The sequence below is a fragment of the Cavia porcellus genome, unplaced genomic scaffold, assembly GCF_034190915.1.
Source record: "Cavia porcellus strain 051 isolate PalLab524CR breed Dunkin Hartley unplaced genomic scaffold, mCavPor4.1 scaffold_7, whole genome shotgun sequence".
Taxonomy (NCBI): Eukaryota; Metazoa; Chordata; class Mammalia; order Rodentia; family Caviidae; genus Cavia; species Cavia porcellus.
Window position 1 is genome coordinate 58,596,429 of NW_026947490.1, and position 25,902 is coordinate 58,622,330.

At 44.2% G+C, this 25,902-nt stretch overlaps 1 protein-coding gene across 1 annotated transcript; it reads left to right on the forward strand.

The window, feature by feature from the left end:
• The first annotated feature begins 18,700 nt into the window (after positions 1-18,700).
• Gjd4 (gap junction protein delta 4) lies at positions 18,701-22,826 on the forward strand. The gene is made up of 2 exons (XM_003468692.2): positions 18,701-18,915; positions 20,638-22,826. Exons 1-2 carry the CDS (start codon positions 18,852-18,854, stop codon positions 21,678-21,680), a joined length of 1,107 nt encoding a protein of 368 aa, XP_003468740.1. The 5' UTR covers positions 18,701-18,851; the 3' UTR covers positions 21,681-22,826.
• The last annotated feature ends 3,076 nt before the right edge of the window (positions 22,827-25,902 follow it).

Here is a 25,902-nt window from a genome sequence, read left to right on the forward strand (position 1 = left end):
AGTTATCCCTGGGGATGGTGCCAGAACATTCCCCATCTCTGCAGGTACTCAGATCCGCAGATCTCAAGTCTCTTATATAACATGTTTTGCATATAACCTCTTTGATCCTCTAGTACATTTTAAATGACTTAAGGTACATAATGTAATCATTGTAACTACATAAGTGCTATATACAAATTGTTTTGGGAGTGAAAAAGTCTATGTACATTCAGTACAGATGCAGTTCTTTTTATATATTTTAATCTATAGTTAGTTGAAGCCACTATTCTGAACCCCAGGATCTGAAGGACTGACTGTGGGGCATGATCTTACACAAGTGGAATCTGCAAAATGGAACTCAAAGCAGTAGAGAGACTGGGTGATTACTAAAGTCTGGGAGAGGGAAGAAGTTAAAGAGGTTTCAGTTAATGGTCACCTGGCTTTGAGGTAGAAACATGGAGAATGAGAAGGAAAGCTGCTCACTTAGTGGCAGCTGTGAAAGAGCTGGAGTAAAGGGAGCCATTGACAAGCTGTAATCCTCAAGGTTGCATTTCCATGACCATTCCTTTCAACTAAATTCCACCTCCTGAGTTCCCATAGGGTTCCAATAATACTATCAAAGCATTGTCTCATCAGTGGAAACTTACAGCCCTCGTGATCCAATCACCTGAAAGCCCTATCTCTGAACCTAGGGGACTTTTGGTGGTTGAGATCTAAGCCATATAAACTGTGTGTTTCAAAATCACTAAAGTGTAGATTCCAAACAGATTTGTTAGTTTGGTTTAATTATTCTAGGAAGGTAAACTATGAGGTAACTTGAGGAAGAATGGCTTTGTGTAGGATGTGGATAAATGGGAAGGAACAGAATTTTAGTCCAGAGAATATATAATCCAAGAGCCCAAGACAGAAATTCTCCCCTACCTGATTCCTTACATTGCTCGGGGAAAGACATCCAGCAGAGATGTGTGTTGTAAATATGGAACACGTTGGGACTCAACCAAGCAAGCTTGAACAGTGTCATTCAATCTGCAAATACTTGCCTTCAAAGTACCTTTTTCAGACACAAGATTGTTCTCATATTTTGAGACACCTCCAATTTACAAAACTGTCTCTGCAGTTCCTTGACGTAGAGTGAGCAAATGTAAACCCCATTGTTTTTTTAGAAGGAACTGAAGTCTGGAAAGACTCGTTGACTGGGCAGAGATAATCTGCAACCAGCAGGTCCTCTGGCTCTGTTACAGCTGCCCCTAGGACCACAGGGCAAGGCAAGCTACACCTGTCGTGAATTTCCATGTGCGTCATCCTTGGAGAAGAGACAGCTGCAATATTTTAACTTTTAAAAAGTAGTTAGCAAATAATCTACCTATAAAATGAATGCCTTGTAGGGATTCTGTTATTTTTATGATTGCAAATATAGAAACCACACAGATGGTAGGTCTGGCCTGCTGATGGCATCTTAAAAAAATCTGAGGGTTGCTATTTTAGAATTGCTGCTTGGCCTCCAGTGGTACACCCTTCACATCAAGTCTTAGTTTCAGAGTTTAGAGAATCTGAAAACTCAGGGATTGATGCATAGCCATCACCTTCCCCTTCCTGGTGCTTTGGCTTCTTCAGGGGCAGGCATAGTTTCTGTTGATCCAAGGTTTTCTTTTACTGTACTTGCAAATTCCTGTTTGTAAGTTTGAGATGGTTTTTCTAGCTCAAAATCTGCCCATTCCCTACATTCACTCGACATCTTAATATAGATTGATTCCTTATCATTCATCCCTCGACTCAGAAGTCACACTTCGTTCACTTTGGCTGGCTGCCTGGTTTATAGTAGTACCAATCTCTACATCTCTCCCATCATTCCCTTTTAGCCTTCCTTATTTTTGTTTCTGGCTTAGTTTCTTTTCTCATTGCTGAGACACAAGTTAAAGTATAAAAGGCTTATTTTGACTCACCGTCTATAGAGGCAGAAGTGGTATGGCAGAGGAGTCCTTGGCAGAGTAAGCAGGAGGCAGCAGCAAGCCTCCCTTTCCTGTTTATTCCTCTGGGCTACAAGCCTTATGGGTGGTGTCACCCACACTCAGGGTGGGCCTTCCCATTATCCATACCCAGAATTAGGATAAAGCAATTAGTGGACTAATCCAGTACCTTACACCCTTAGTCCCAGTATTGCAGATCCTAGATCCATCCACCTCTGAAAAGCTCTACCTGTGAGCACATGAGGCTTTGGGAGGACATATAGATACAAACCTTAACAGTTTGTTTAGTAGTATGTCATTGTCTGGAAGTATCTTGCTTAAAGTTTGTATTGTTTCCCAATCAAAGGCAGAATATACCACTCTTGCAGAAAGCTGACTTTATTACTTGCTAGGCAAGGGACAGGTAGTAAGGGACAGAAGAGAGCTAATCTCATGTTAGGAGAGTTGAAGGCATAGAGTTGAAGAATTTCAGCATCCAGAGCAAGTAAGGACTGACTGATGTTTGCCTTGCAAGCATGTTTACTCAAGTGAGATTGTTGTTGATTACCTGGCCAAGGCTACTGTGTGAAGCTCTTGTTGGTCAGTGAGAAGGGATATTAAGCCAAATCTGATAGTTACTTGTTACTATGCCTGAAAATAACTAGTATCTCTCAGGAGAATAGAAACTATCCCCTGGATTCTGGAAGAGTTCATAAAACTCTTTGAAGCCAAGAATCTTCCATCTTGCCTGTGCTTGTACAACAAATCTTAGAAAAATGCCCATTTAGGCTTTGGCCCATTGGGGAGTGCGTGGTGGATCAGAGACACTCACCTCATGGCTTGAGTACAAAAAAAGTGCTGAGGGGAAGGAAGAGTTCTGGAGCTCAACATGTCCTCAATCTGAGGACACTAAATCCTCCCGCCAGATCCCCCTGTTATAGGTTCCACCACTTCTAATAGCACCACAGGCTGGAGACCAAGCCTTTAGCACCAGGGGCCTTGGAGGGACAAGACCCAAACAGTAGCAACTGCATTACACAGAGTCAGCGGACAGTAAATGTTGCCAGAATATGGATTTCTGATCAGTGTAAGGAAGACCTTTTAAGAGTTATAACTGTCCAGGGTACCAAGAGCAGCTTTGCAATATCAGTCTGGAATGGGGTTGCTAAAGTTCAGTACTGCCTGCGTCCAGCAGCAGCCTCATCATATTAGCTCCTCTGTGGAACCCAGTGATTCTGGAACAAAGGGTTGGGTCTCCTTCAGTGGAATAAGTGGTGAGGAGCTGAGCTGTATCCACTGGTGAAGTCCCTGAAGAACAGTAGTCAAACCTTGAGAGTCTAAAGGATCGATATGAGAACCACTTACATTATTTAAAGTTTTTCTATTCCCCTATTTCCCAGTTGAGGAAACTTGGATGAGGAAATGCTAAGTAACTTAAAGGTGGCCATGTGAACCCACACCATTCTGATTGTTAAATTCAGGCCTCATGGCCAGGGATATAGAATGTTTGCCTCACATGTGTGAGACCCTGGGATTGATCTACAGAATTGTCAAAAAGTAAGTAAATCTTGTTATCACTCCCCTGTCAACTCTCAGTAGAGGTGATCAAAAGAAGTCTGCTGGGAAAGAAAAATCTCTGCTATTTCTCAGATTTTCAGTTTGTGTCAGTTAATTTTACTTTCCTAGAAATCCTAGTGACATTTTTTACTAATAACAAAGATGAATTAAGAAAATATTGCTTGAAAATTTCCTGTGAAAGTGGATTCCTGTTTTAAAGGAGTTGAGCAAACACAAAAGGATTTCCCACTAGTTACTGTTATTTTTTAGCATAGTATTAAACACCAATTAAAATACTTCCCCATCTATTACTCCAAGAGATAAACAGCTTGTTATCCAAAGTGTCGTCTTCATTGTTAACTTCATACTCCAGTACTGGACAAGACATTTCATATGTGAAATTGTATATTTATGGGTACTTCATTAGTTTCCCATCCTTGAGACAATACCTTTACCTGCAATAAAGGTGAGGTTTAGTTTGGCTCATGGTTTCATGAGATTCAGTCCATGGTTGGCTGCTCCAAGGCAGGACCATTATGGCAGAAGGGCATGGTTGGGCAAAGCTGCTTAGTTCATAGCAGCTGGAAAGCAGAGCAGAGAAACAGTGTCAGAAAGGACAAGTGACTAGATACAAGCTCCAAGGTCATGCTTCCTTGACCTGCTGAGACACGTGCAAAAGTGCACTTCCTAATCTTGAGTAGCTCCCAAGACAACCAAGTTGACCCTCCACTTTAACCATCACAGTGCTTGAGAGTTTGACATTCAGTTATGATGTCTGATCTTTTAATGCACTAGTCAGTAGCAGAAATCATGCACAACAAAGCATACTCAAACTCTGTATTTTATTATCTCCACTGTAGACCTTTTACAAATTGCTTAACGCCCTTCTAAAACCTTGGAAAAGTTACCTTTCATTGTGTTGCACATATAAGTTCTAAGAACTCTGCTACAATAACAAATTTGACCTTGTAAAGCAAGATAGTCTCTAAATCCTCCTAATGCTATTTTCATCTCACAAGCCTTTTTTTTTTTAACAGAAAATGTGTATCTGGCCAGGCATGCTGGCCCACTCTGGTAATCCCAGGACTCAGAAGGCTGAGGCAGGAGAATCACTGTCAGTTTGAGGCCAGCCTGTGTATATAATACAAGACCAACCTGGACTACATAGCAAGATTCTGTCTCAAACACACACACACACACACACATAAATGAAGATTTGGGCCACAGCAAATATGTGCACCTGGTACCAAACTGATCTAACGCCATGTACTATCAAACCCATCCTTCTGCTCTCCCAGATCAGGATCCATGGTCCTTGAATCTCATTGATGAACATCTTTAGAACCCAATACTGGGGAAATCTGAATGTATCCAGCTCTGAAATGTCTTTGATTTTTTGACTAAGTAATTCCATGTACATATGTATCCTGTTCTCTATGTAATGTTATAAAGTAAAAGGAGTTTTGGGGTTGAGCTACATTGAGACATTTTCCCCACCACATTCTGCCTGTGTGCGGTACTTATCAGAGTTGACCAGCTCTGTTCTCAAACCCTCACAGAGTTTATTGTCCACATTTGGATTGGACTAACATCTTGGTGTTCCTATGGAAAATCTGCAACAATCACAGACAGTCTGTAAGCAGCAAAGTGGCTTAAAGCAACCAGAGCAGCTTGCCATGGTACAGAACTTTCCAGTATTTCAGTTTAGCCTGAAACAGAATGTTTAGGTCCAGCAGTTTTCAGGAAAAGAGGAGGTTCTAGAATGGCATAAATGAGGGCCATGAATTTGGGGTAATCAGCTAACTCGTTTGAGTCCACCAAATGAGTCCTTGTTGACTTAAGGGTCTTAATGATTTCAGCCCTCTGGCTTTTCTTGGTGTCATCCACGGTAAATCAGTTGCCACCCACAAAATATTATTCTTCTCCAAACCTTAGGGAGTTGAGGATCTGAAGACAAGATTACCCAGCCACCCATGAGTAGTGAAAATGGCTAAAATTGAAAGTTCACCTTACTCCCTGAGACACGTAACCTCATTCCTGTTACCAAAGAGGACGTGAACTTGGAAGCTTATGATACAAACTGGTGTAGCTGCATGGGGATGAAAGAGGCGTGAGAGGAGGATGTGGGGACAGGAGGTCTCAAGGTGATGGAAAGGACATTGATGGTGAGTAGTTGGAGGGTATCTCTCATCCACTGTCCTTCTGTGAAGTTAATACCTTGTGCACCAAACAGAGTCTCTCTGTGCATCTGTAATAAGACGAACTACATGGAAGAGAACCCGTGAAACACATGAAGATGCAAACTTGTTGAAACCTTAAGAAAGTACCTTCACGAACCTTCTACTTGAGAATTTCTAGATCTGTGTTTCCAGCCCAGGCTGTTCTCACATCCAGCTGTCACAGCCATTTCTACCTGGCCTGGCCATGCTTCTTCCATCTCCCTGCACTTAGTGCTTCCCTTGTGTGCCCATCGCAATGAGGAGCAGCCCCACCTGCCAGCCGCGCAGCTGGGGTGCCTTCCTTTCCTGATGGACTCCCCACAGCTTTCCGTAGGCACCTGTCTCTTATGAAGCTAACTCCGGCATCTGCTGTCTCTCCCCAGGGCTGCTGTAGCAGCCTATGGGGGCACTCATCTCTACCTCTTTCTGATTCATTCCTCCCAGTTGGTGCTATCTATCTGAAGTACTGATCTGATTGTGTTGGCTCCATCAAGCTCTTCCATGACTGTTATCTGTGACGCCTCGTATCAAAGTCCCTGGTGGTCCCCACTCTGCTCCCACCAGTCATGCTGTATGCTTCAGGCAGTGTCCTGTATCCCCTGGATTGTTCTCATTTTTCACCTGTTCTGGTTTAAATATGAGGGTTCCTCAAAGCCTCATGTATTGAGGACTTGATCCCCAATGTAGTGCTCAGAAGTGAGGCTTCAAGAGGTGACTGGATCATGAGTGCACTGAGCTGAAAGTGCTGGTGGGAGGTGGCATCCAGTTAGAGAAAAAAACCAATGGTATGAAATTTCAAAATAAGATCGTAGGAGAGTAACAATGGTTAGTACATTGCATATTGTTATCTTCAAAGTAGTTGCTCACAATTTGTAATAGCCAGATCTTGGAAACTAACTAAATGCCCATTGACTGAGGAATAGATAAAAAATGATGTGGCATTCTATACAATGGAGTATTATTCAGCCATAAAGAAGTATAAACTGGAGACTTTTATAGATAAATGGATGCAATTGGAGACCATAATCAATAAATAAGATGCACATATGTAAACATCATGTTGGCTCACTAGTGTGAGAAGCTGAAAGTAACAACATCTGTATATGTGTATGTATACATATATGTATATAAAATAGTTAAGATAGTTACACTATGGATTTCTCTGAATTAAATGAGGAGAAAGATTTGTGCTGGTATTGTCTGGACAATTGTAAGCAGATGCCTTGTGCTCTGGGCGAGTGATTAGGGGGTGACAGGGAGCATATGAAAGAGGGCAGACTTCCCTTCCTCCATCCAAGCCACTAGCTGGGACGGCCACCTCAGGGTAGATCTTCACCCAGTTTGGTGGCCTCCTCTGTTTTCTCTGGGACACCCTCATACCCCACAAGGGTGTACACCAGATATCACAGACACCTGCTGGCCCTACTAAAAAGTAGAAGATAATAAAATAAATAATAAAAAGACTCGCCCCAGTCCTTGGTACTGCTGGCAGGCAGTGCGGCCTGATGGGAGTTGGGTTTTCTGGGCCTACACTCCAAGGAGTCAGTGGGACCCTAGCCTCATCTTTTTCATGTCTTGGTTGTGAGATGTGTGGTTTTGCTCTGCCATATGCTTCTGCCATGCTGTGCTGTCTCCTTGTGCTGCCTTGCCACAGACCCAAAGCCACAGGGCCAGCCACACGTGGACTGAGCCAGGTCCAAGACAAGGACCTGAAGTAAAACTTCTGGAATGGTATTAGAAGTTGCTGTAGTCAGGGGTTGTGGGAACAATTAAAGTCAGGACACAGAATTTATAATATTGTTTTACGATGGTCACCCAGAGTTAAACACAGAAAGTGCAGGAAATCTTTCCACAACATTGAAGACATAGAATATTCAGCCAAGGGCCTAGATCCCACAGCAATGCCCTGCATGAGTCCAGATGAAGACCGAGAGCCAACGAGAAGGACTCACACCAGTCTCTTTTATGGATCTGTGCTGGGACGGCCCAAGAGTCAGGGTGGAAGCTAGAAAGTCTATGTCAGCGGAGTGAAGGAGCTGTGCTGGTAGGTTGAGGGTTCTACACTGGAGCCAAGAAGTCACACTCAAAACAAAGACCAGAGATGTCCTGAAAAGCACCACAGCCATCCTCAGTGACACAGAGGTCCTGAGCTTTTCTAACAATAAGCACAGGCGAGTACATGCCAGGAAACCAGCATGATGAGTTTGTCCTGGAGATTAAATGGCACACCTTTCCCTCCAGAGCCAGGAAGCGATGCCTGATATAAGGACCAGAGCTCCTCTAGGAGAACCAACAGCTCCTGTGGGTTAGAGAAACCCACAACGTCTAGCTCTTCCTCTCCACATCTCCATTTATGCTGGCAGTTTTCCTCAGGTGGAACATCTACGCTCAGCACCATGCTGATTTAATTCAGCTGTCATTATGTTGACCACCAGTTTTTAATCTATAACAGAAGTTAAAGGCCTTTAGGGGGTGGTTGGATCACAAGGTTGGAGCCCTCCTGGTTGGAACGGGCACCTCTATGTGAGAGCCAGTGCGCCTTTACTGTCTCGTGAGATACAGCAAGAAGGTGCGGTTTAGGAGGCCAGCACTCACTGTGCTGATGCCCGGACAATGGGCTTGGTGCCTCCTGTTCTGAGAGAAACCAGTCTCCTCATTTTGTTAAAGCAACTCACATGGACAAAGTCAAAGAACAAATAAGGAAATGAATTGAAATTTTAGCTTTCCATGAATTTGGTTTTTCAAAAGAATCACCTCCAGCCCTGTGGCCCATCTGGAGTTCTTACTGTAAGCACTGAGACACAGATTAGAAAAACAGACCAAGATATTTCTGGTTTTGTTCATAGTATTTTCTTGTATTTGCAAGGAAAAGCATGTTTGGGATAAGAAATCCTTACAGGACAGCTTGTGCTGATAATGAAAAACATTTTTTCCCCTCAGTGACTACGGTTGTTTTATTTGTTTGTGTTTCTAAGGGACTCTTCAGATCCAAACTGTAGCACAGATGAGACCATGCACTCCTGAGGTATAGGTGAAGCAGAGGTTGGATCAGGCCCTGGGTCTGGGTCACAGCTCCTTCACTTACTCTCAGGGTTACCCTGAGCCCTCAAGTAAAGAAACACTGGGGTGGGGGTGGGGAGCACAGGACAGCTTTGTTCCTTCCCTGGTTTCACTCCTCCAACATCACTGTCTCACATATAGAGGGGGCCCTTCGGGGGCAGGGGTGTGGCTCTGGGACAGGAGTCTTGCCTGGCATGTGTGAGGTCCTGGGTTTGGTCTCACATACCACAAAAAAAAAAAAAGAAATGCTCTTCCTGAGAGTTGCTGCCACCAGGCCCACTCTGCTCTGTCACAGTCATTCCATTTTAAACTCCTGTCCATTTTTCTCATGTGTAACTTCTCTGCCTTGTGGTTTACCTTTGGTTTCCTCTGGACACAGCTTGGTGACTGCATTACTGATTTCTGTGGAGGTCCCAGCCAGGTGACCAGTCCACACCAAACACAATGTCTTCCTTTCACGTTTGCTCCTTAAGAGAAGATGGGAATTAAAAGATCTCTAAAGAGATTCTCTGTGTCTCAGATGCTTGGTGTGCAGTGTGGAACATTAGCTCAGAGATGAATTAACTGTTGCCTGCTCTTCCAGCCACGGCCATCTCGCCCCTCTGAATATGTTCTTCATTTGTGACAAGCAGGTCATCACCTGTCCCAAATCAAAGTGGCTGTGAGGATTTGGAGGGGTAGCATTCAACAGTTGTGAGTTTTTAAATAGCTCTGATTTTTTCTTTTCCCTTCTAGTATTTCACAGCAGAGAAGAGGGACAAATGTAAAGTGGGGACACAAACTGGGTTGTCCCTTTAAAAAATTATCATTATTAATTCATTATTTATTTACTGCTTTGATTTGATGCTGGGGAATCAAACCCTCACCTTTGTGCTTCTGAGGGCAAAATCTCTAATCCTGACAGCACCCCCCAAGGCCCGCCTTCCCCCTGGTTTTTGAGATGGGGGTCTCACTGTTTTGAGTTCAAGGCATTCCCCCATCCTGAGTCTCAGGGACTGCGGGTATGCGCCAACCCATCCGGCTTGATTTGTCCCTCTCTTGACAACTCATTGACCCAACAGTGAAGTCACTACAGCCACAGCCACGCATGGCCGGCTTGCTGGGCTTTCTCCCCTCTCCTCCCTGCCTGTCTTCTTTTCTCTTCTTTCCTTCCTTTCCTCTCTCCTTTCTTCCCTTTTCTTCCCTCCCTCCTTTCTTTCTGTCTCTCTCTTTGTGTCTTTTTTTATTGACTAAGGTATACAATGAGTAGAAGGTAAACAATAAGGATAACCAACCATAATTTGGCCCTTGAGCTACGCAAGAGAGTTAAATCTTGGCAAAATATTTGAAACATTTATTTGACCAAATATTTGATCAAACCCTTTCCTTAGCCAAAGTTTTCACCTTCATATGCGAGCCTTCTTCCAGGAGTGGTGTTTCTAACTCACAGCGTAGTGGGGCTAACTGATAAAAACTGGTGAGTTACTGCTCCAGAAATATTTGCACCTTCATTTTCATCAAAAGATATAAAGAATTTCATATGGATGTTAGACAAGAGGCAGAGATATTCTGAGCCAGGAGATCCTTCTAAGCGCTGAGGAGTTGCCTCCCAGATATCCAGGGAGGGAAATCATTGAACACATTGTCTACTTATTTAGTTAGTTAGTTAGTTTTGCCATTTCTGGCCATTGAAACCAGGGCCTTTCACATTCTAGGCAAGCACTCTATGATAGAGCTCTATCCCCAACCTTGAAATACTTTTCATCTTCTTTGCTACTCGGAAAAAATAAACATAAAAATAAAGATTCATTAAAAATGTATTACCTAAAATGTTTTCAAAAACAAAGTATAAAGAACTGATTCTTACAGAGTGGCCCTCCTCCCAACCTGCTTGGTGTTGCCATGGCAAAGTTTGTGCTTGCACCAGACATAGGTTGGCTGGCAGGGTACCATCCATGGCTCACAATGAGGACTGTAGGTTTCCTTGGGAACTTCCACGGAAAATCGGGTCTTTGCCCTCAGAGAAGTAATGCAATGCATTATAAAAAATTAAGGTCAAATATGCAAACTGGTGGACCCCTAAGGGTCAGAAACTACTGGGGACACAGAGAAATGGAGAAAAGGGGATAATAATGGACCTCTAATTCCAAGAAAGTTGAGTCAGGCACAATCCAAGATTCAAGAAATTACCTCTATTGTGTGTTGTGACTGCTTTCCGTTCATTGAACAAAGAGAGAAAGAGCCACTCCATTTGATTGATCATCCCCTCTCAAATGAACTCAACACTGCAAACAATGGAGAATGGTCTTTGTTTTATAGCAAGGAAGTAAGACTGAGGGTCCATGATGGGACTAAAGATCACACATCTCACTACTGTGTTCTCCACGCTTAACCGTGAGACTGAACTGGGCACTGAGTATCAAAGAAAGCTTCCGGTCAGCGATGACAACAAGACTTCAACCGTGGCCATGTGGGCTGAGGGTGGCAGGCAGGGGGGCTGGGTGGGGCAGACACCAAACTGGGACTGCTTATGTGTGCTGTGAGATGGGGGCACAGAATAAGGGCCTCAGTCAGATTTCCAGGAAGGATGTGGAGGCTCTGGAAGTCAGAGGACAGGTGTCCGTGGTACAGGGACTTCCCCGGCTGGTCTTGGAGGAACAGAAACCATAGAGAGCTTCAAGGAGCTCAGCTGCCCTGGGAGGAGGCTGTACAGGCTGGGAATCAGGCATGGTGAGCACAGCCTGCCCTCCAGAGGCGCTGGGCTGTCGCTGAAGAGCTTGACGTCATGTGTTCTTGTTAAGTGTTTAAAGGAGGCTGGGAACTGTTTTCCTTGAGCTGAGGAGGACCTTGATGTCATCAATCTAGAGGGAGTGAAGTTGGTTAGTGAACAATATAGGAATCCAAGCAGCCCAACTGATAAATTTGGAATTTTATTAGCTGAGCTCAGGACCACTCGCATGGAGACCCCTGTTTCAGAATCTTACCGAGTAGCCCCGAACTGGAAAATTACAGAGCTTTTAAAACAGAAAACCAGAAAAAGGCATCCTGTTGGAAACAGTTTGGCTAGAATCTTACATTAATTTTTGGTTGACACCTGTATCCTGCCTCTTTAGTTGAGCAGGTTAGTTTTTCTCTTGTGGGTGCAGCTCATTCTGCTTTTCTTATGGGATTGTACTCTAGGTAATTTTCCATTCTCTTGGGTCAAATATAGGGCACTAGTTCAATGCAGGGCTCAAGATGGTGTTGGTTATGTCAAGCTACAACAGGAGAAGGTAGGGAAGGGTAGGTATTTGTATGGGGAATGTGAGGGTGAACCACCCATTGCCCCCCAGAGTGCAACTGATCTTTGGTTCTTCACAAGATCTTCCTGAGAAGTCACATTACACTAAATATGTAAGAGGCCAACTTCTTTGTATTGTTTCTAGACCACTTCAAACAGAAATCTCCAAATACATTTTGTGTTTAAGACGCCATTTTGATTTTGCTTCTTCTCCTCAAAACTTGTCACATGGCCGGCTTCAGTCTGACTCTGTTGAGACCCCAGGCTGCCCCTCCAGTCTGTCAGTGACCACTGTGACAGCTGATGCTGTTGGATGCTGATGAATGGGCTCTTCACTTCTGTTACAAATAGGACTATATTTATTTGTCAGTTTCCCACTAACTTCCAAGACAATAAGGGCAAACCATGAAATCAGGGGAGGGTGGAGACGGTGGAGACTGTCTCACAATTTGTCTTCAGGTCTCCACTCAGTGGCTGCTCCTTTTGGGAGGTCCTCCCTGTGTCGCCGTGAGCCTCATGCTTCTTTTCAGGCCCCCATAAAGTGTATTTCCCTACTGCATCTGTCACACACATAGACAACCATTGCTACATTTACAGCATTTTAAAACTATCTGTCTTTCTGCTGAAGGCAGAAACCTCTGCGCTTTCCCTGACTGATTTCCCAAGACCTGCCAGTGTTCTAATGAGGGGTTCCACACTTTTGGAACCAACAAACTCTCACAACTTCATGGCGCAGGCATCAGCTTCATCTTGAAGACATGTAAACAGCTTCAGATAGATTTATGTTTGCTCAAGTTCCAACACCAGTAAATGGTTGGAAATGAAGCTACACCCCGCCCCTCTAACCTTAAAGGTTGTTTTCATCCCTGTTATATCTTTGATAACCAATAACTGCTTTGGTGACTAATTTTTGCTCTGAGCCCACCTTTAAAAATCCAGCTGTGAGGGCTGGAAAGTGGCTCAGTGGTAGAACACTTGCGTGGGTGTACAAAGCCCTGGTTCCATCCTCATAACTAGACAGTTTTTAAAAAAGGAACTTCTGTAGAGACACCTCCATGGAGCTCACATGTAGGGTAGCTCCACCTGAGTTCCATGATGTCCAGCCGGCCGCATGGGGTAATCTGGTCCATCTGCTTATGCTGAAGGGACCTGGGGACAATTTGGTAACTCAAAGTGTGCTATGTAGCCACAGGGCCAAGGGAATTAGAAACGTGGGTAGTTCTCCATTGTGGGAAATGGAGGGGGTCTATGGGCTCCCCACGCAGGCAATGGAATTTCAAGATCTGTGGGTTCCACATGGTGAGAAATGAAATTTTGAGGTCTGTGGGTTCCCCATGGTGGGAAATAGAATTTCAGGGCCAGAGGGTTCTCACTGGGGCCCTGTGTGTCTTTAAGTAATGTGGTTCAGTGGGCTGATGAGTTTGCCTTGCACTAAGCCTTCCTTTGGTTACCAATAGCCCTTACCTTGTTAAGAGTCTTCTTTGGCATGCATGCCCTCCTGTGGCTTGGAGACCATGTGTCACTTTGTTATGACTGAGAGGATGGATTTGGGCTCTTTTGGTGTCTCTTAAAAGATCTGATTTTGTGACTTGAGCAACTACTTCTAAGATAACAATATATAATTTATCAACTAGTGATTTTTTTCTGGTTTTTTTTTTGAAATTCTGTATTATTTCTGCCCTTTTTTCTGTTTTGCTTTTTTTCTCTTAAAAAAAAAAAAGATCTGACTTAGGTTACTTGAGGTGAGACCCATGCTTGCCAGCTCTTTACCTCCTTTGAAAGAGAGAAGCCATATCTTTCTACTATTAAGAACCAACCCACCTGGAACGTAAGTTCCAGGAGGCGCTATGGGGACCATTCCCTAGGCAGATGGTGCTGGGAAGCTGGAAAGTTGAGACAGTTGAACATGCACCCCAAAAAGACAGGTTGGGGACCTTGGAGTAGGAAAAGGCTCAGTTGAGAACAGTTTCCTCCTTATCCAAGGTACTATTTTTTATTCTAAGTCCATTGTAGCTGTGCTGGGAGGGAGACCACATAGTGGGTTCACTGTGTTACCTTGGCAGGGAGTAAACTAGACTGTCAGGGAAGGAGTCAGTTGTAGTCTATTTTCTTAGCAGACTTTCCTATGCATCTGATACGCAAATATGGGCATGATTGGTCTCGTGTTCTGGTAGTTGCTGAAGATTTGCTTTCTACCCAGAGTTCTGAGGAAGTCATTTAAGTCCTGAGTACAACTAAAGCATTCATTTCTCAAATGAGATAATTAAGCTGAGCCTCAACACACACAGAGCAAAACAAACCAAAACTCATCATTTCCAGGATCAGAACTCTGTCTCCCTGGGAGAAGGAGTACCTTTGTGTGCTAGATTTCTGTCCTTTGGGCGGCTCTAAGCTCTGGACCTTCCCCAGTACCTTGTTCTTGTCAGGTAAACAGAATGCCGACCAAACAGTTGAATCCACACAACTGCTAGGCACTGTTCTTTATGGGTAGTGGTTCTCATTTATTACTCACAGCTATTCTGAAGCTTAGGTATTGTGGTTTTAATCTGTGCTATCAGAGTCCAGAGCCCAGAGCCCAGGTTCTTAACCATGACCTCAGACTGCCCGCGCAGTCATTTTCATGCAGATGAGTTGTTTCCTAACATTTCTTTCTCAGTGCTGAGTCCTTTATTCAAGGCAAGTATCGACCAAGCCTAAATACAGATAGAAGCGAAGGCTTCTTATTAAAGGGTGGTGGGGAGGCTGGGGATTTAGCTCAGCGGCATAAGCGCCTGCCTTGCAAGCAGGCAGTCAGAAATTCAATCCCCGGTACCGATAAAAAGGAAAAAGACAAAAAAAAAAAAAAAAAAAAAAAAAAAAGAATGGTGGGGTTGGCAGGCTCTGGACTTGGCCCCTCCCCTTCTAACACCTCCTGGTCCCCATTGTCAGGACCTCTCTAGTACATCTCTATTATGAAATGTAAGCTAGCATCATTTTTCGCAGATCCCATATCTGCTAGTTCACCTACTCACTCAAATTTGTTAGTAACTGCACGTGAGTACTCGTGGTGATTTTGAAGTCATCTGTGGACGCCTGCAGAGCAGTAAAACATTTGAAACACTGGACATGCCGGCCCCCTGCTGAAACTGAACAATAAATGGGTGCCTTTTCCCAGTCTATTTAGTGCTACATTTTTCCATTTTTGTGCTTTTCTTTGGTGATTTCTTTTGTGTGTGGGGGCATGGTGTAGGGGACTGAAACTGGGATTTGATGCATTGAGGTAAGATTTCTATCACTGAACTACAGCTCCGACCCTATTTATTTGTTTAATTTAATTTAATTTAATTTAGAGACAGGATCACACTAAGTCACTAAATTGCCTGTCTGGGCTTGAACATGAGACACTCCTGCCTCATCCTTCCGGAGTAGCTGAAATTATCGCTAGGTGCTACTTCCTCCCCCAGTCTTTGTTGAGGACTTTACAATATCAAGTGTCCCCAGGCAGAGTGAGTGTTATTATTTTAGACCTAAAGTGTCCCCCCAAACTCTCAAGTGCTCAGAAGCAGGGCTTTGGGAAGGTTGAATGGTGGTGGGGGAGGGCGTTAGCTGGCCTGCTGCAGGAGCTGGGGCCTCTTGGAGGCAGATCACTAAGGGTTGTGTTCCCTTCCTAGCCCCTCCTTGCTCTCTGCTTCCTGGTCACCATGATGTGAGCAGCTCTCCTCTGCCAGACTCTTCCACTATGCTGCTTCTACTTCAGAGGCGGCCAAATAGATTGTAACAGGAAGTCAGAATAAGCTCTCCTCCTCTGAGTCGTGAACACTGTGTATTGTATTTCAGCAACAAGAAAGTGACTAAGTGGAGCCAAAGTGCTGTCTGGTGTTTCCAGGCATGAGAAGCTCAGGACAGGCCTCACAGAAAGAGGACCTGTGTGAGGGGAGCTGTAGTCGGGCTTCCGGACATGAGTGAGTTATACACGTATTAACCCATGTGTATGTATACATAACATGTTAAACAGGATGTCACTAAACACACACAAAACAAAGTTATATATCTATTGGTTGAATAAAATGTTAAGACTCAGGAACCTGTTATAGTGGAGATATGAAATGACCCTCAGAGACCTACAGGTTAAAGGCTTGGTCATCAATCCCTGGTGCTATTAGGAGCAGATGGAGCTTTTTGAAAAGGAGGGCCTGGTGGGAGAGGCTAGGTCCTTGGGAGGGTGTCTTGGAAGGGGATGTTGAAATGCCTTTCTCTCTCTCATTTTCCTTCCCAGACATCACAAAGTGAATAGACAGCTCTGCCCTGTGCCCTCACCATGGTATACTGTGCCACCAGAGTCCCTAAGTACGGTGACCGATGGCCATGTACTGAAACTGAAAATGTGAGCCAAAATAAAACTTTTCCTTTATTAAGTTGATTATCTCATACAGTAACAGAAAGTGAACACAGAACCTAACCTGTGTTTCCCTGAGTCCTGATATTCAGAAGTGTTTATGGCAACTTTAGAGAACATTACCACCATAAGGAATGAAAATTGTCTTATTTGAGAGCCTCTTATATACCAAAACCTTTCCTAGAACCATATTTAAGTTAACCCTAATCCTCACCCATGCAAATTAAGTATCATTCCCCCAGGTGATACATTTAAGGCCTAAATAATTGGCCAATGCCAAAAAGCTAGAAAGAGGAAAGAGGTAAACAATAACAAAAGCAAGGTCACACAGTAGGTACATCTAGTGTTCCTTTTCCCTTCCTTGCCTCTTTCACTCTGTGAACTAATTCCAGCTTGGTGTCTTGTAAAGTCTAGCCATGTTCACTTCCCTCCCCCACTGGGTTTCTTTGTGCAGGCTTCAGAAAGCCCTCCCACAAATGTCCTCTCCACTGCACACCACACTGGAAGCCTCCTCACTGATGCCACGGTAATTTCCTACTACATAGTAAAGTGTTTGAATCCCCCGCCCTGCCTTGTCATCTTCCTCCCCTGCTTCTGGTAGCCATGGTGATCAAGATTTGCAGATAAAGCAAAAATGTCTTCTGTAAGAGAAAGAGAAGAAAAAAAGAGAGAGGCAAAAGACAGGGTCAGAAGTGAACCTGAAGGAGGGAGAGCAAACCCACTGAGCTTGGGAGATCTCGTTCCTGATGCTGGAGCTAAGAGAGAGCTGAGGTGAAAGTCCCTACAGAAGAGAAGGTTGCGTACCTTACATCATGGACGCTGGCATCATTCTGTGCATTTTAAAAGAGTTTGCATTTATATGATCTCATTTGCATATCATAACCACAGATTATATTCTACGTTCCATCTAATTACTCAGAAAACTGAGGCAGGAAGTACTGTGGTGACTTGTTCAAGGTCATGCAATTTTAACTTGCTTGACATTTGGGATTGGTTATTTCTATCACACAGAAAATTCAGTAATTAGTATCCTAGTATTTCAATTTGTAAACCAATGTCAGGAATAGTTCATGAGGACACTATATTCTTCACTTAATACTTGTATCTTATGACTGTTTCAATATGTTTATTCAACGGTAGTTTCTCTGAATTTCAAAGCTCAACTCAAAGCATTTGACTAAAACATAACAAAACTAGTGTTCGTGTCAAGGGGCTTGAAGTGATTGCCATGGATGGGATTGAGCCTTGTGAGCAGAGATGACAGTGCCTTTGCTGCTCCCTCTTCTGGGAATCTCCCTGGGGATATTACTAAAGTTAAAAACAGATTAGAAATGAAAAGTGGATACAAATGTAAAGGTGACCCTTTGTGAAAAGTTGAAATCATTCCAAGTTCATAATCTCCATCTTGATGCTAGATCCCCATGTTTGCATGTTCCTTGCAGATATGAGTCTCCATGAGAGGATTTTGATGATACTGTGAGTGATGTCTGCAGGGCCAGATGGCAATATTTGGTTATAAATTTAAGCACATTAAGCACATTAAGCACATTCAATGGCAGTAGCTATAGTCTGGATAGGGCAGAGAGATACAAAAGGAAGGTACTGTCTGTAGGTCAGTGAGCGGCTGAGATCCCAGTGATGTGAATCATAGCCACTTCTCCAGGCTTGGGGCTCATACACCTCATTTCCTGTGTACCTCCCACCCATGTGGGTCCTTATTGCAGGATGCTACATCGGGAGACACTTGGTAGCTCTTCCCGGGGCTTGGGGCCTGCGCTGGGCTTTGCAGTGGGCTGTATGCCTCTGACTGAGTGAAGAGCTCCTGTCACTCATCCACACGGGAGATGAGAAAATAACCAAGAGATTATTTAATGCTGAGACACACACGTGTGTGCAGATTTGTGCTTGCATCGTCAAAGTGCAGGGATTCAGAGAGGACCAGATCCTCCTGGGTACCAGGATGCTCATGGAGAAGACAGTGTGAATGCTCTAGGGTTTCTTTCATAAGTGAGGTGGTTTTGAAGTTGTTTTCTAGGAGGAAAATGGTTTTTTAATAAAGAAACTTCCTTGGCTAGTTGACAGCCCTTTTTTTCTTGGCTAAAAGTAGTTCCTTCTATTATATCCTGGAGCGTCTGGCTGTCTTGGTGGAGACATATGAGCACAACCACAGGCCTGGAATATCCCAAGAGGGCAAGAATAGCCATAATATGAGCTGACTTCTGCCACTCTGGTCCCTGCAGTTGTTAGGAATGCTTCGCCTCGGAGGCAGGCGGCTTGGAAACCAGTCAAAGCAGAGACAGAAACACTCACCTCCTGCTCCTAGGATCAAATTTTTCTTTTCACAGCTCCAACTCTTATCTCTAAGTCTTTGTAGCTAAAACAGATTCATTCCTGTAAGGATTTTCTGCCTTCTTAGAGGCCACAGACTTGTGAGTCTGTCAAGTTCCGGAGGGGGCATGGAGAACTTGGACTTGCTGGGATTCCTCATCGTCACCTTAAACTGCAATGTGACCATTGTGGGTGAGTGCTGGGAGAACCCCAAACTCCTGCTTTGCTGTTAGTTGCTTTGTTTGAATTGAGCCTCAAAGGGTCAGAACATACCATTTTCAGCTTTCCTGGTCACTTCTAAGGCCAGTGAGTTTCTAGAAGACAGGGAGCTGGGAGACCAACAGTTCCCCCGAGATCACCAAGGCTCCACTGTCCTTGAATGAAGCCTTGGGGAAAGCCTGGTCCCTTCAGGCTGCCTCCTCACTACTGAAGCCAGTGGGAACGAGATTCATGTGCACCCTTCTTGGGCTTGTTACAGGAGAAGAAACAACAAAGTCAAAGATAATGAGAAAGTGATGCCTGGATTATGCTTCCTTCTCATGTATCTTATTTTGTTTTTGTGCTTGAACCTTAATTTGTAAAGATTAGTAGTTTTTCTTGTGCTCTTATCCAAATCCCAATGGTTGTTTAGTTCATAATTTTTATTTTATTTTTTGCAATGCTGGGAATGGAATCCAGGGCTTTGTGCATGCTAAGCAAATGCTCCACCACTGAACTACACCCTCAGGATCCCCTTGCTACTAACAAGCTATATAATAAATATTTCTGACTTTGACCAAGATGAGTCAGATTTCAGAGATGTGTGGGTGCCGAGGCAAGAGGGATTGAGGATGAGACTAACACATACCTGAGATGTGGTTGATATTTTTCTTACTCATACTTTGTAGAATTTAAACAAAATCAGCCTCATACTAAAAGTTCAAGTTGGTGACATCATCATCTAATAATTGTCATTGAACTCAGTTGCCTTCATTAAAATAGGGTTCTGTTTTTCTAATGTCAGATGATGCTTTATCTTGTCACAAAATATAATATTTATAAGTTATTTTGGCTGTGTTTTAAATGTGTTCCAAAATAAGGCGACCCATGATGTGACAGTGGGGTTTGAAAGTATTTTGATTTTTTAGGTTCATTCTTTTATGTAAAATGAAAGAAAAACAAGCCTCATTATTTCATAGAATAGGGGAAATTATTGAAAAGATTGAGTGTTCTTAAAGAAGTTCAATTTCAGGGACCAGAAAAGAACATTAAACCCAAGACTTGTGGCTGAATAGGGGTCTTGTGGGCCATTGTCATAAATAAGGGATTCACTGAAATGAGCAGGTTGTCTTTTCTCTATGCAGTTACAGTAATATGCAAAAATCTTTTTTTTTTTAAAATCTTATTTCTATAAGAAGAGCAAGATCTTTTTTACATCATTGATTTGCTCTGCCAAACTTTCTCTCTGGAAATTTTAGTCCAAATGATATAAACAAATGTCTAAACTAGTGGAGTCAACTGAAAACATTTTTAGTATATAATGTTCTTATTTTTATTAGTACCCGATTGTAGCACAGAGCACTCTCATTTTATTGTAGGGAGTTGGTATAATGTTCTTCAAAAGTCTGCCATCTGGAAGCATCTTACAAATAAGTTCACTGCAGTGTCTGGAACATTCTAAATACTCAATAAATAAATAGCAAATAAACAAGGCAGCTGATGCTGTTGCTGTGACTAAATACATTCCTGCTTACATCTCTGGTCTCCAGTCTCCACCCAGGAAATATTTAAAAACTATTGTTCAGATAAGATCTGCAGTTAGCTTTATTTCCAAGTCTGGGATTGTGCAACACTTAGCCATGAAATGGAGCGATTGTCCCCAGGTGATGTGTTGATGAGGTGGTGACCAGGCCACTCCTGTTTGCTGTTTTTCAGGAAAGATCTGGCTGCTCTTCACGGTGCTGCTGAGGATGGGCGTGGTCATCCTGGCCGGGTACCCGATCTACCAGGATGAGCAGGAGCGCTTCGTCTGTAATACCCTGCAGCCAGGCTGTGCCAATGTTTGCTACGACATCTTCTCCCCTGTGTCCCAGCTGCGCTTCTGGCTGGTCCAGGGGGTGTCTGTGCTCCTCCCTTATGCCATGTTTAGTGTCTACGTCCTCCACAAAAGCACCCAGCTTGCTACCTGGGAAGGCTGCCAGTCAGAGAGAGGTGTCCTGAGGGTACCAGACTTCTCCTGTGGCTACCTCTTCCAGCTGTGTTTCCGGACCCTGACAGAGGCTGCATTTGGGGCCTGGCATTACTTCCTCTTTGGGTTCTTGGTCCCTAAGAGTTTCTCTTGCACGCACCCTCCCTGCTCCAGTGTGGTGGACTGCTACATCTCTCGGCCCACGGAGAAGTCCATCATGGTGCTTTTCACCTGGACCATGAGTGTGCTCTCCTTCCTCCTCAGTGTCGCGGATCTGGTTTGCAGTGTGCAGGGAAGGATTAGCAGGAGGCAAGGCCCGGGGCAGCGGGTGAGCAGCTCCTGTGTTGGCAAGGAGTATGGAGTCAGAGCATCTCCTCCAGGCAGTGCTAAGGGAAACCAGCCCAGCAAGGTAGATGAGGATGGCAGGTGGGAGGAAGAGGTGCTGCCTTCTCTTCCTGATGAGTGGGCTGGGGGGCAGAGTATCAACAACCTCAGCGGTCAGCCTCCTGCACTGGGCCGGGTGGCGCTGCTGGAGGAAAATGGGAGTGAAGGATTGACCTCAACCAGTGACAAGGCACCTGTGGCCCACAGAGAGCCTGGAGGCAGATGCCCCAGAGAGGCTACCCAGGACCCCAAGAGCAGGGGCCTCGCCCATTCAGAGGTGTGTTCCTTGGCCTCTCAGAGCCACCTGGCTGGCCACTATTCATCTGGCCTGCTACAGTCTCCTCAGCAGCTGGTCCCCTCTGGCAGCGTCCCTCACCTGAGAACCAAAAAGTCTGAGTGGGTGTGAAGAGCACACACCATGCGGTGCCCGGCGAACCCAGTTCTGCAGCAGGGTGCTGCCCTGGACAAATACCCAGATAAACACTATCTGCCACTCCACAAATTTCTTGGTAGCAGGTGAGCTACCATTATAGGCTTCCTGGAAGACCAGATTCAGATTTAATTTAGATAACACTGTCTTTTGAAAATACACTTGACCTTTAATGCCTGTTAGCTAATGTAACTAACGGGAGAGTGCAGAGCTGTTGGTCCTCATGAAATTGTTATAGGTGTTAAGCTCTCGCTGGACCTATTGTCTTGTTCTTTGCCTTGTGCCTAATGTAAAGCATGCTGTCTTGCATGAATAGAGCTCAGTACACTTTGATTTTTCTGGTAAACTATTAGGATTTGGCTTTGTGTTTGATTCTGATTGATGAGAGGCATTGCATATGTGTGTCGTCAGCAGAGACATTAGTTTACCTCTTTAACAAAATGAACAGTGAGCACGTTGCCGTGACATGCTTCCTGCTTCACAGTGTGCAGGACAAAGTGGACATGCAAAGGACAGAGCTCAGAGACAACTGGCTGGGGATGTCATGTTGTTATTGTATAGGTTGGGTACATAGGGTGTAGGGAGTGTCCAGGGCTCTTTGGGCCACCATGTGTAGCTGAGTGGGTGTCCTCCTCCCGTGAAAGCAGGACTTCTACTGTTGACAGGTAGCTGAGGGTTTGTCACAAGGTTTCCAGACCAGGTTTGTCCAAGGCAGTGCAGTTGTGATTGGCCTGAAAGACTTACTCTAGTGCAGAGGAGGAGAAAGACTTTGAGGGCTGTGTCCAAGCTTTCTGTGTGCATACTAGAAATGAAAAACCATTCTGGGTCTTGGGAAAGGCTTGACATAATGGTCTCCCTGCTTTTTTAGGTGTCACTAGTTCTGATTTGGGTGATCTCCCAGTTAAAATATGACTCCACTCTGTGTTGGAGCTTTTTTTCGGATTGAATTTGAGCAGACAGGAGGACATACCTAGTACAGGGCAGGGTAAACTGACTCACCTTGGCAAGGAGAGGAAGATGAGCCACCTGGATACAGTTCTAGACTTGGGCACTGTTTTCTGGGCCCCAAGTATGGAATAGCTGAGAAACAGGATCCCCTCTCCACTATAGTAAATAATGTAAAAGGTGAGCCAATGCACTTGTGAAATAAATGGATTTTTGAACTGTTTTAAAGAGATGTTGGCAATAAAATATCTTGCAGGATAATGAATAGCAGCCTGCAAGATGTATCTATAGGCTGTCAAAGCAACTGGTTAAATTTTAGAAAAGTCATATAGCTGGATTTACACCTGTTTACACCTGTGATGCTTTCATTCTGGGAGGCTGAGGTAGGAGGATCACAAGTTTGAGCCCAAGAATTTAGCAATTTAGTGACAGCCTATCTCAGGATGAAAGAGAGAGAGGGGAAAAGGGGAGAGAGAGAAAGAAAGAAAGAGACTGACAGAGACAGAGATCAACAGAGACAGAGAGACAGCCAGAGAGAGACAGAGATCGACAGAGACAGGGAGACAGAGATCAATAGAGACAGAGAGACAGAGATCGACAGAGAGACAGACAGAGATGGAGACAGAAAGACACAGAGAGACATGGGATATAGTTTAGTGAGAAGGCTCAGGGTTCAGTTCTCAGTACTAAAAAAGAAACTGCCCCAAACTGGTTTTGGCATAAGACAATTTGAATTAATATGCCTATTTTCACGTATTCTCTCTTTTTCTCTGAAACTCTTTCATTTTTGCTCCTGAAGCCACTTAAATTTGTAATCTATGCCCCCAATCTCAGTGTTCTATATTAATGCCTGGCACAGCAGCTGCTCAATAAATGTGATTTTTGAGTCTGATATCCCTAAAGTATCAGAAGCAAAGGTAGATGTCCTGTGAAGCATGTAATTCTTGTGGCTTTCTGAGGTTGGGCATGGGCTGACTGTTGTAAGTACCTCAGTGTGAGTCCAGAAAACGCCCTGTGAGGAATGGAATTTAAGTCAATCAGTGAACAAAATACCGTGCAGGGCTGGGAAAGGGTCAGGGAGTACTGAGGTTCTCTCCTGACACAGCACTGGTGAGCTGGGTTCCTTCTCCCACAGGAGTCCATGCTCAACTCTGGCTTTGCAGATGAGTCTATTGGGTGGTCCTGGGAATGATGCTTTACCACTTTAATGTGGTCGCACATCTTAGCAGGAGAGAACTAGTCTTGTAGTTTGCTGCATGGAAAACTGTACAGGGTTGGGTGAGGAGATCTGGACTTTTATCTGATGTCTGTAATTGCCTGGCAGCTCACTTCACTCTGCTGGGCCTCAGTTTCCTTCTCTGTGTGACTCTATGTTTCCATAATGGTCCATAAACTTTAGGACTCTGATAATGAGATGTAGGGTTATTTGTTATTTTAACTTAAATAAAGATTAATTTAGTAGCCTTAATTAAAATCTTTAATTAATTAAAAGCTTAAATAAGGAAGTGCTAAGCTATATCCCCAGACCTTTCTAAATTTTATTTTGACACAGTGTCTCTCTAAGTTGACCAGACTGGTTTCAAACTTGCAATCCTCATGTCTCAGGCACCTAAGTACCAAGCATGAGTTTTAATAAGATTAAATGGGAAGAACACCAATGGCCTGTATCATGGTCCATTTCCTGTTGCTGAAACAAAATACTGGAAACTGGGTGACTCATAAAGAAAACAAATGTTATTTCTTACAGTCCTAGAATCTGAGTAGTCCAAGATCGAAGCTCCGCGTCTGGTGAGCTAGTGTTTGCTGTATCACAACCCGGCAGAGGGCACTGCACGGTGAGACAGAACAAGGGAGAGGACATAGGTCCCTCTTCCTCTTCCTATGAAGTGTGAGGGTCACCATGAAGCCCCACCCTCACTACATTGTTTAATCCTCATTACTCTTATTTTTAGTCTATGAATCTGGGGTTGTTTCCAATAGTGAATTTTTGGGGGACACATTCCAACCCTAGCAGCCTGTGTGTCCTTAGAAGAGCTCCGGAAAGGAGAGATGGGGACCTCCTGGAGAATGAGTGGGGTGGCAGGAGGCAATTGCACACCCTCCTGTGTGACAGCAAAGGGCTGGATGGGCAGACATGGGGCCCACTGGTGTGGCCCTAAGCTGTGTGGAGAGGAGCGTTGGACCCGCAGGCAGTGTGGTGTCTGTCACTGTGTTGGGATGGGCATCTCTCTTTCTCGTCCTTTTGTTGTCACACAATGCACTGCAAATCGCTGGTTATATAACTTAGGCTTTCAAGCCCCGATGATCTATTTCTAGTCAGTTAAGAGAAAAGGGGAGAAATTTTAGACTGTATCCGAGAGGACAAAAGAAAAGCAGACAATCATGCAGCTCTTATTTTCAAGATTTCAAACTTCTTCAATGTTAGAAACATAAAAGATGGTTCAGAAGTCTGTGCTCCTCCCCCACAGTTGCCAAGCACCCTGTGGTCTGGGGCAGGACAGTGCAAGTCTAGGTCCTTGTTACTGATCTAACAGGTACACTCCAGTGTTAGCCACCAGCACAGAAGTTTTGCACAATACAAAGCTGGAGTTTCTGACTGGAGAGTAGCTCTGCTACTAGAAGTGACTCAGGGACCCTCCAGCTCTTGTACCCAGAGGGGCCCCATAAACAAGGACCAAAGAGGGCGGCACATATAGCCATGCATGTTTTCTGCCTGGATCTCTATTTCAGCCACAAAAGAGGCTGAAAAAGGTGGCCTGGCAGGAGGGAAAATTCGAATGAACATTTAGCTAGTGTTTGTCTCCGGCAGAACTTTTTCAGGGTACCTGCCCACTAAGAAACATTCAACAAATTCTGGGGCCCAGCTAACGGGTTTCCCAGGCAGTGCTAAGCATGGTCCTTGGGTGGGATATCTGAGCTGAGAAAATTTCTGTTTGACTTTTTTCAAGTTTACAGTAAGCACGTCTAGTGGCATTTTCTCTGGCATCAGAAGAGACAAGGTGAATAGAACAGATTGAATTGGGGCTAGTTCCCAAATTGCTTATACTTTGGGACTTTTGTCTTAATTCGTCATATTCACTAAAAAAGGACTTCAGTTTAAGTGTGCGTGTGTGGGTGTGTATGCACGCTCATACGTGCTTTAGTTTAGCTGTTTGGTTTCTGCAGAGGTCAAAGACTCATGAGAGATTATTTACCTCTCTGGGGACTTCAGCTCACAAGTCTCTTTCCAGTCCAGTGTGCAGGTGGTTCCAAG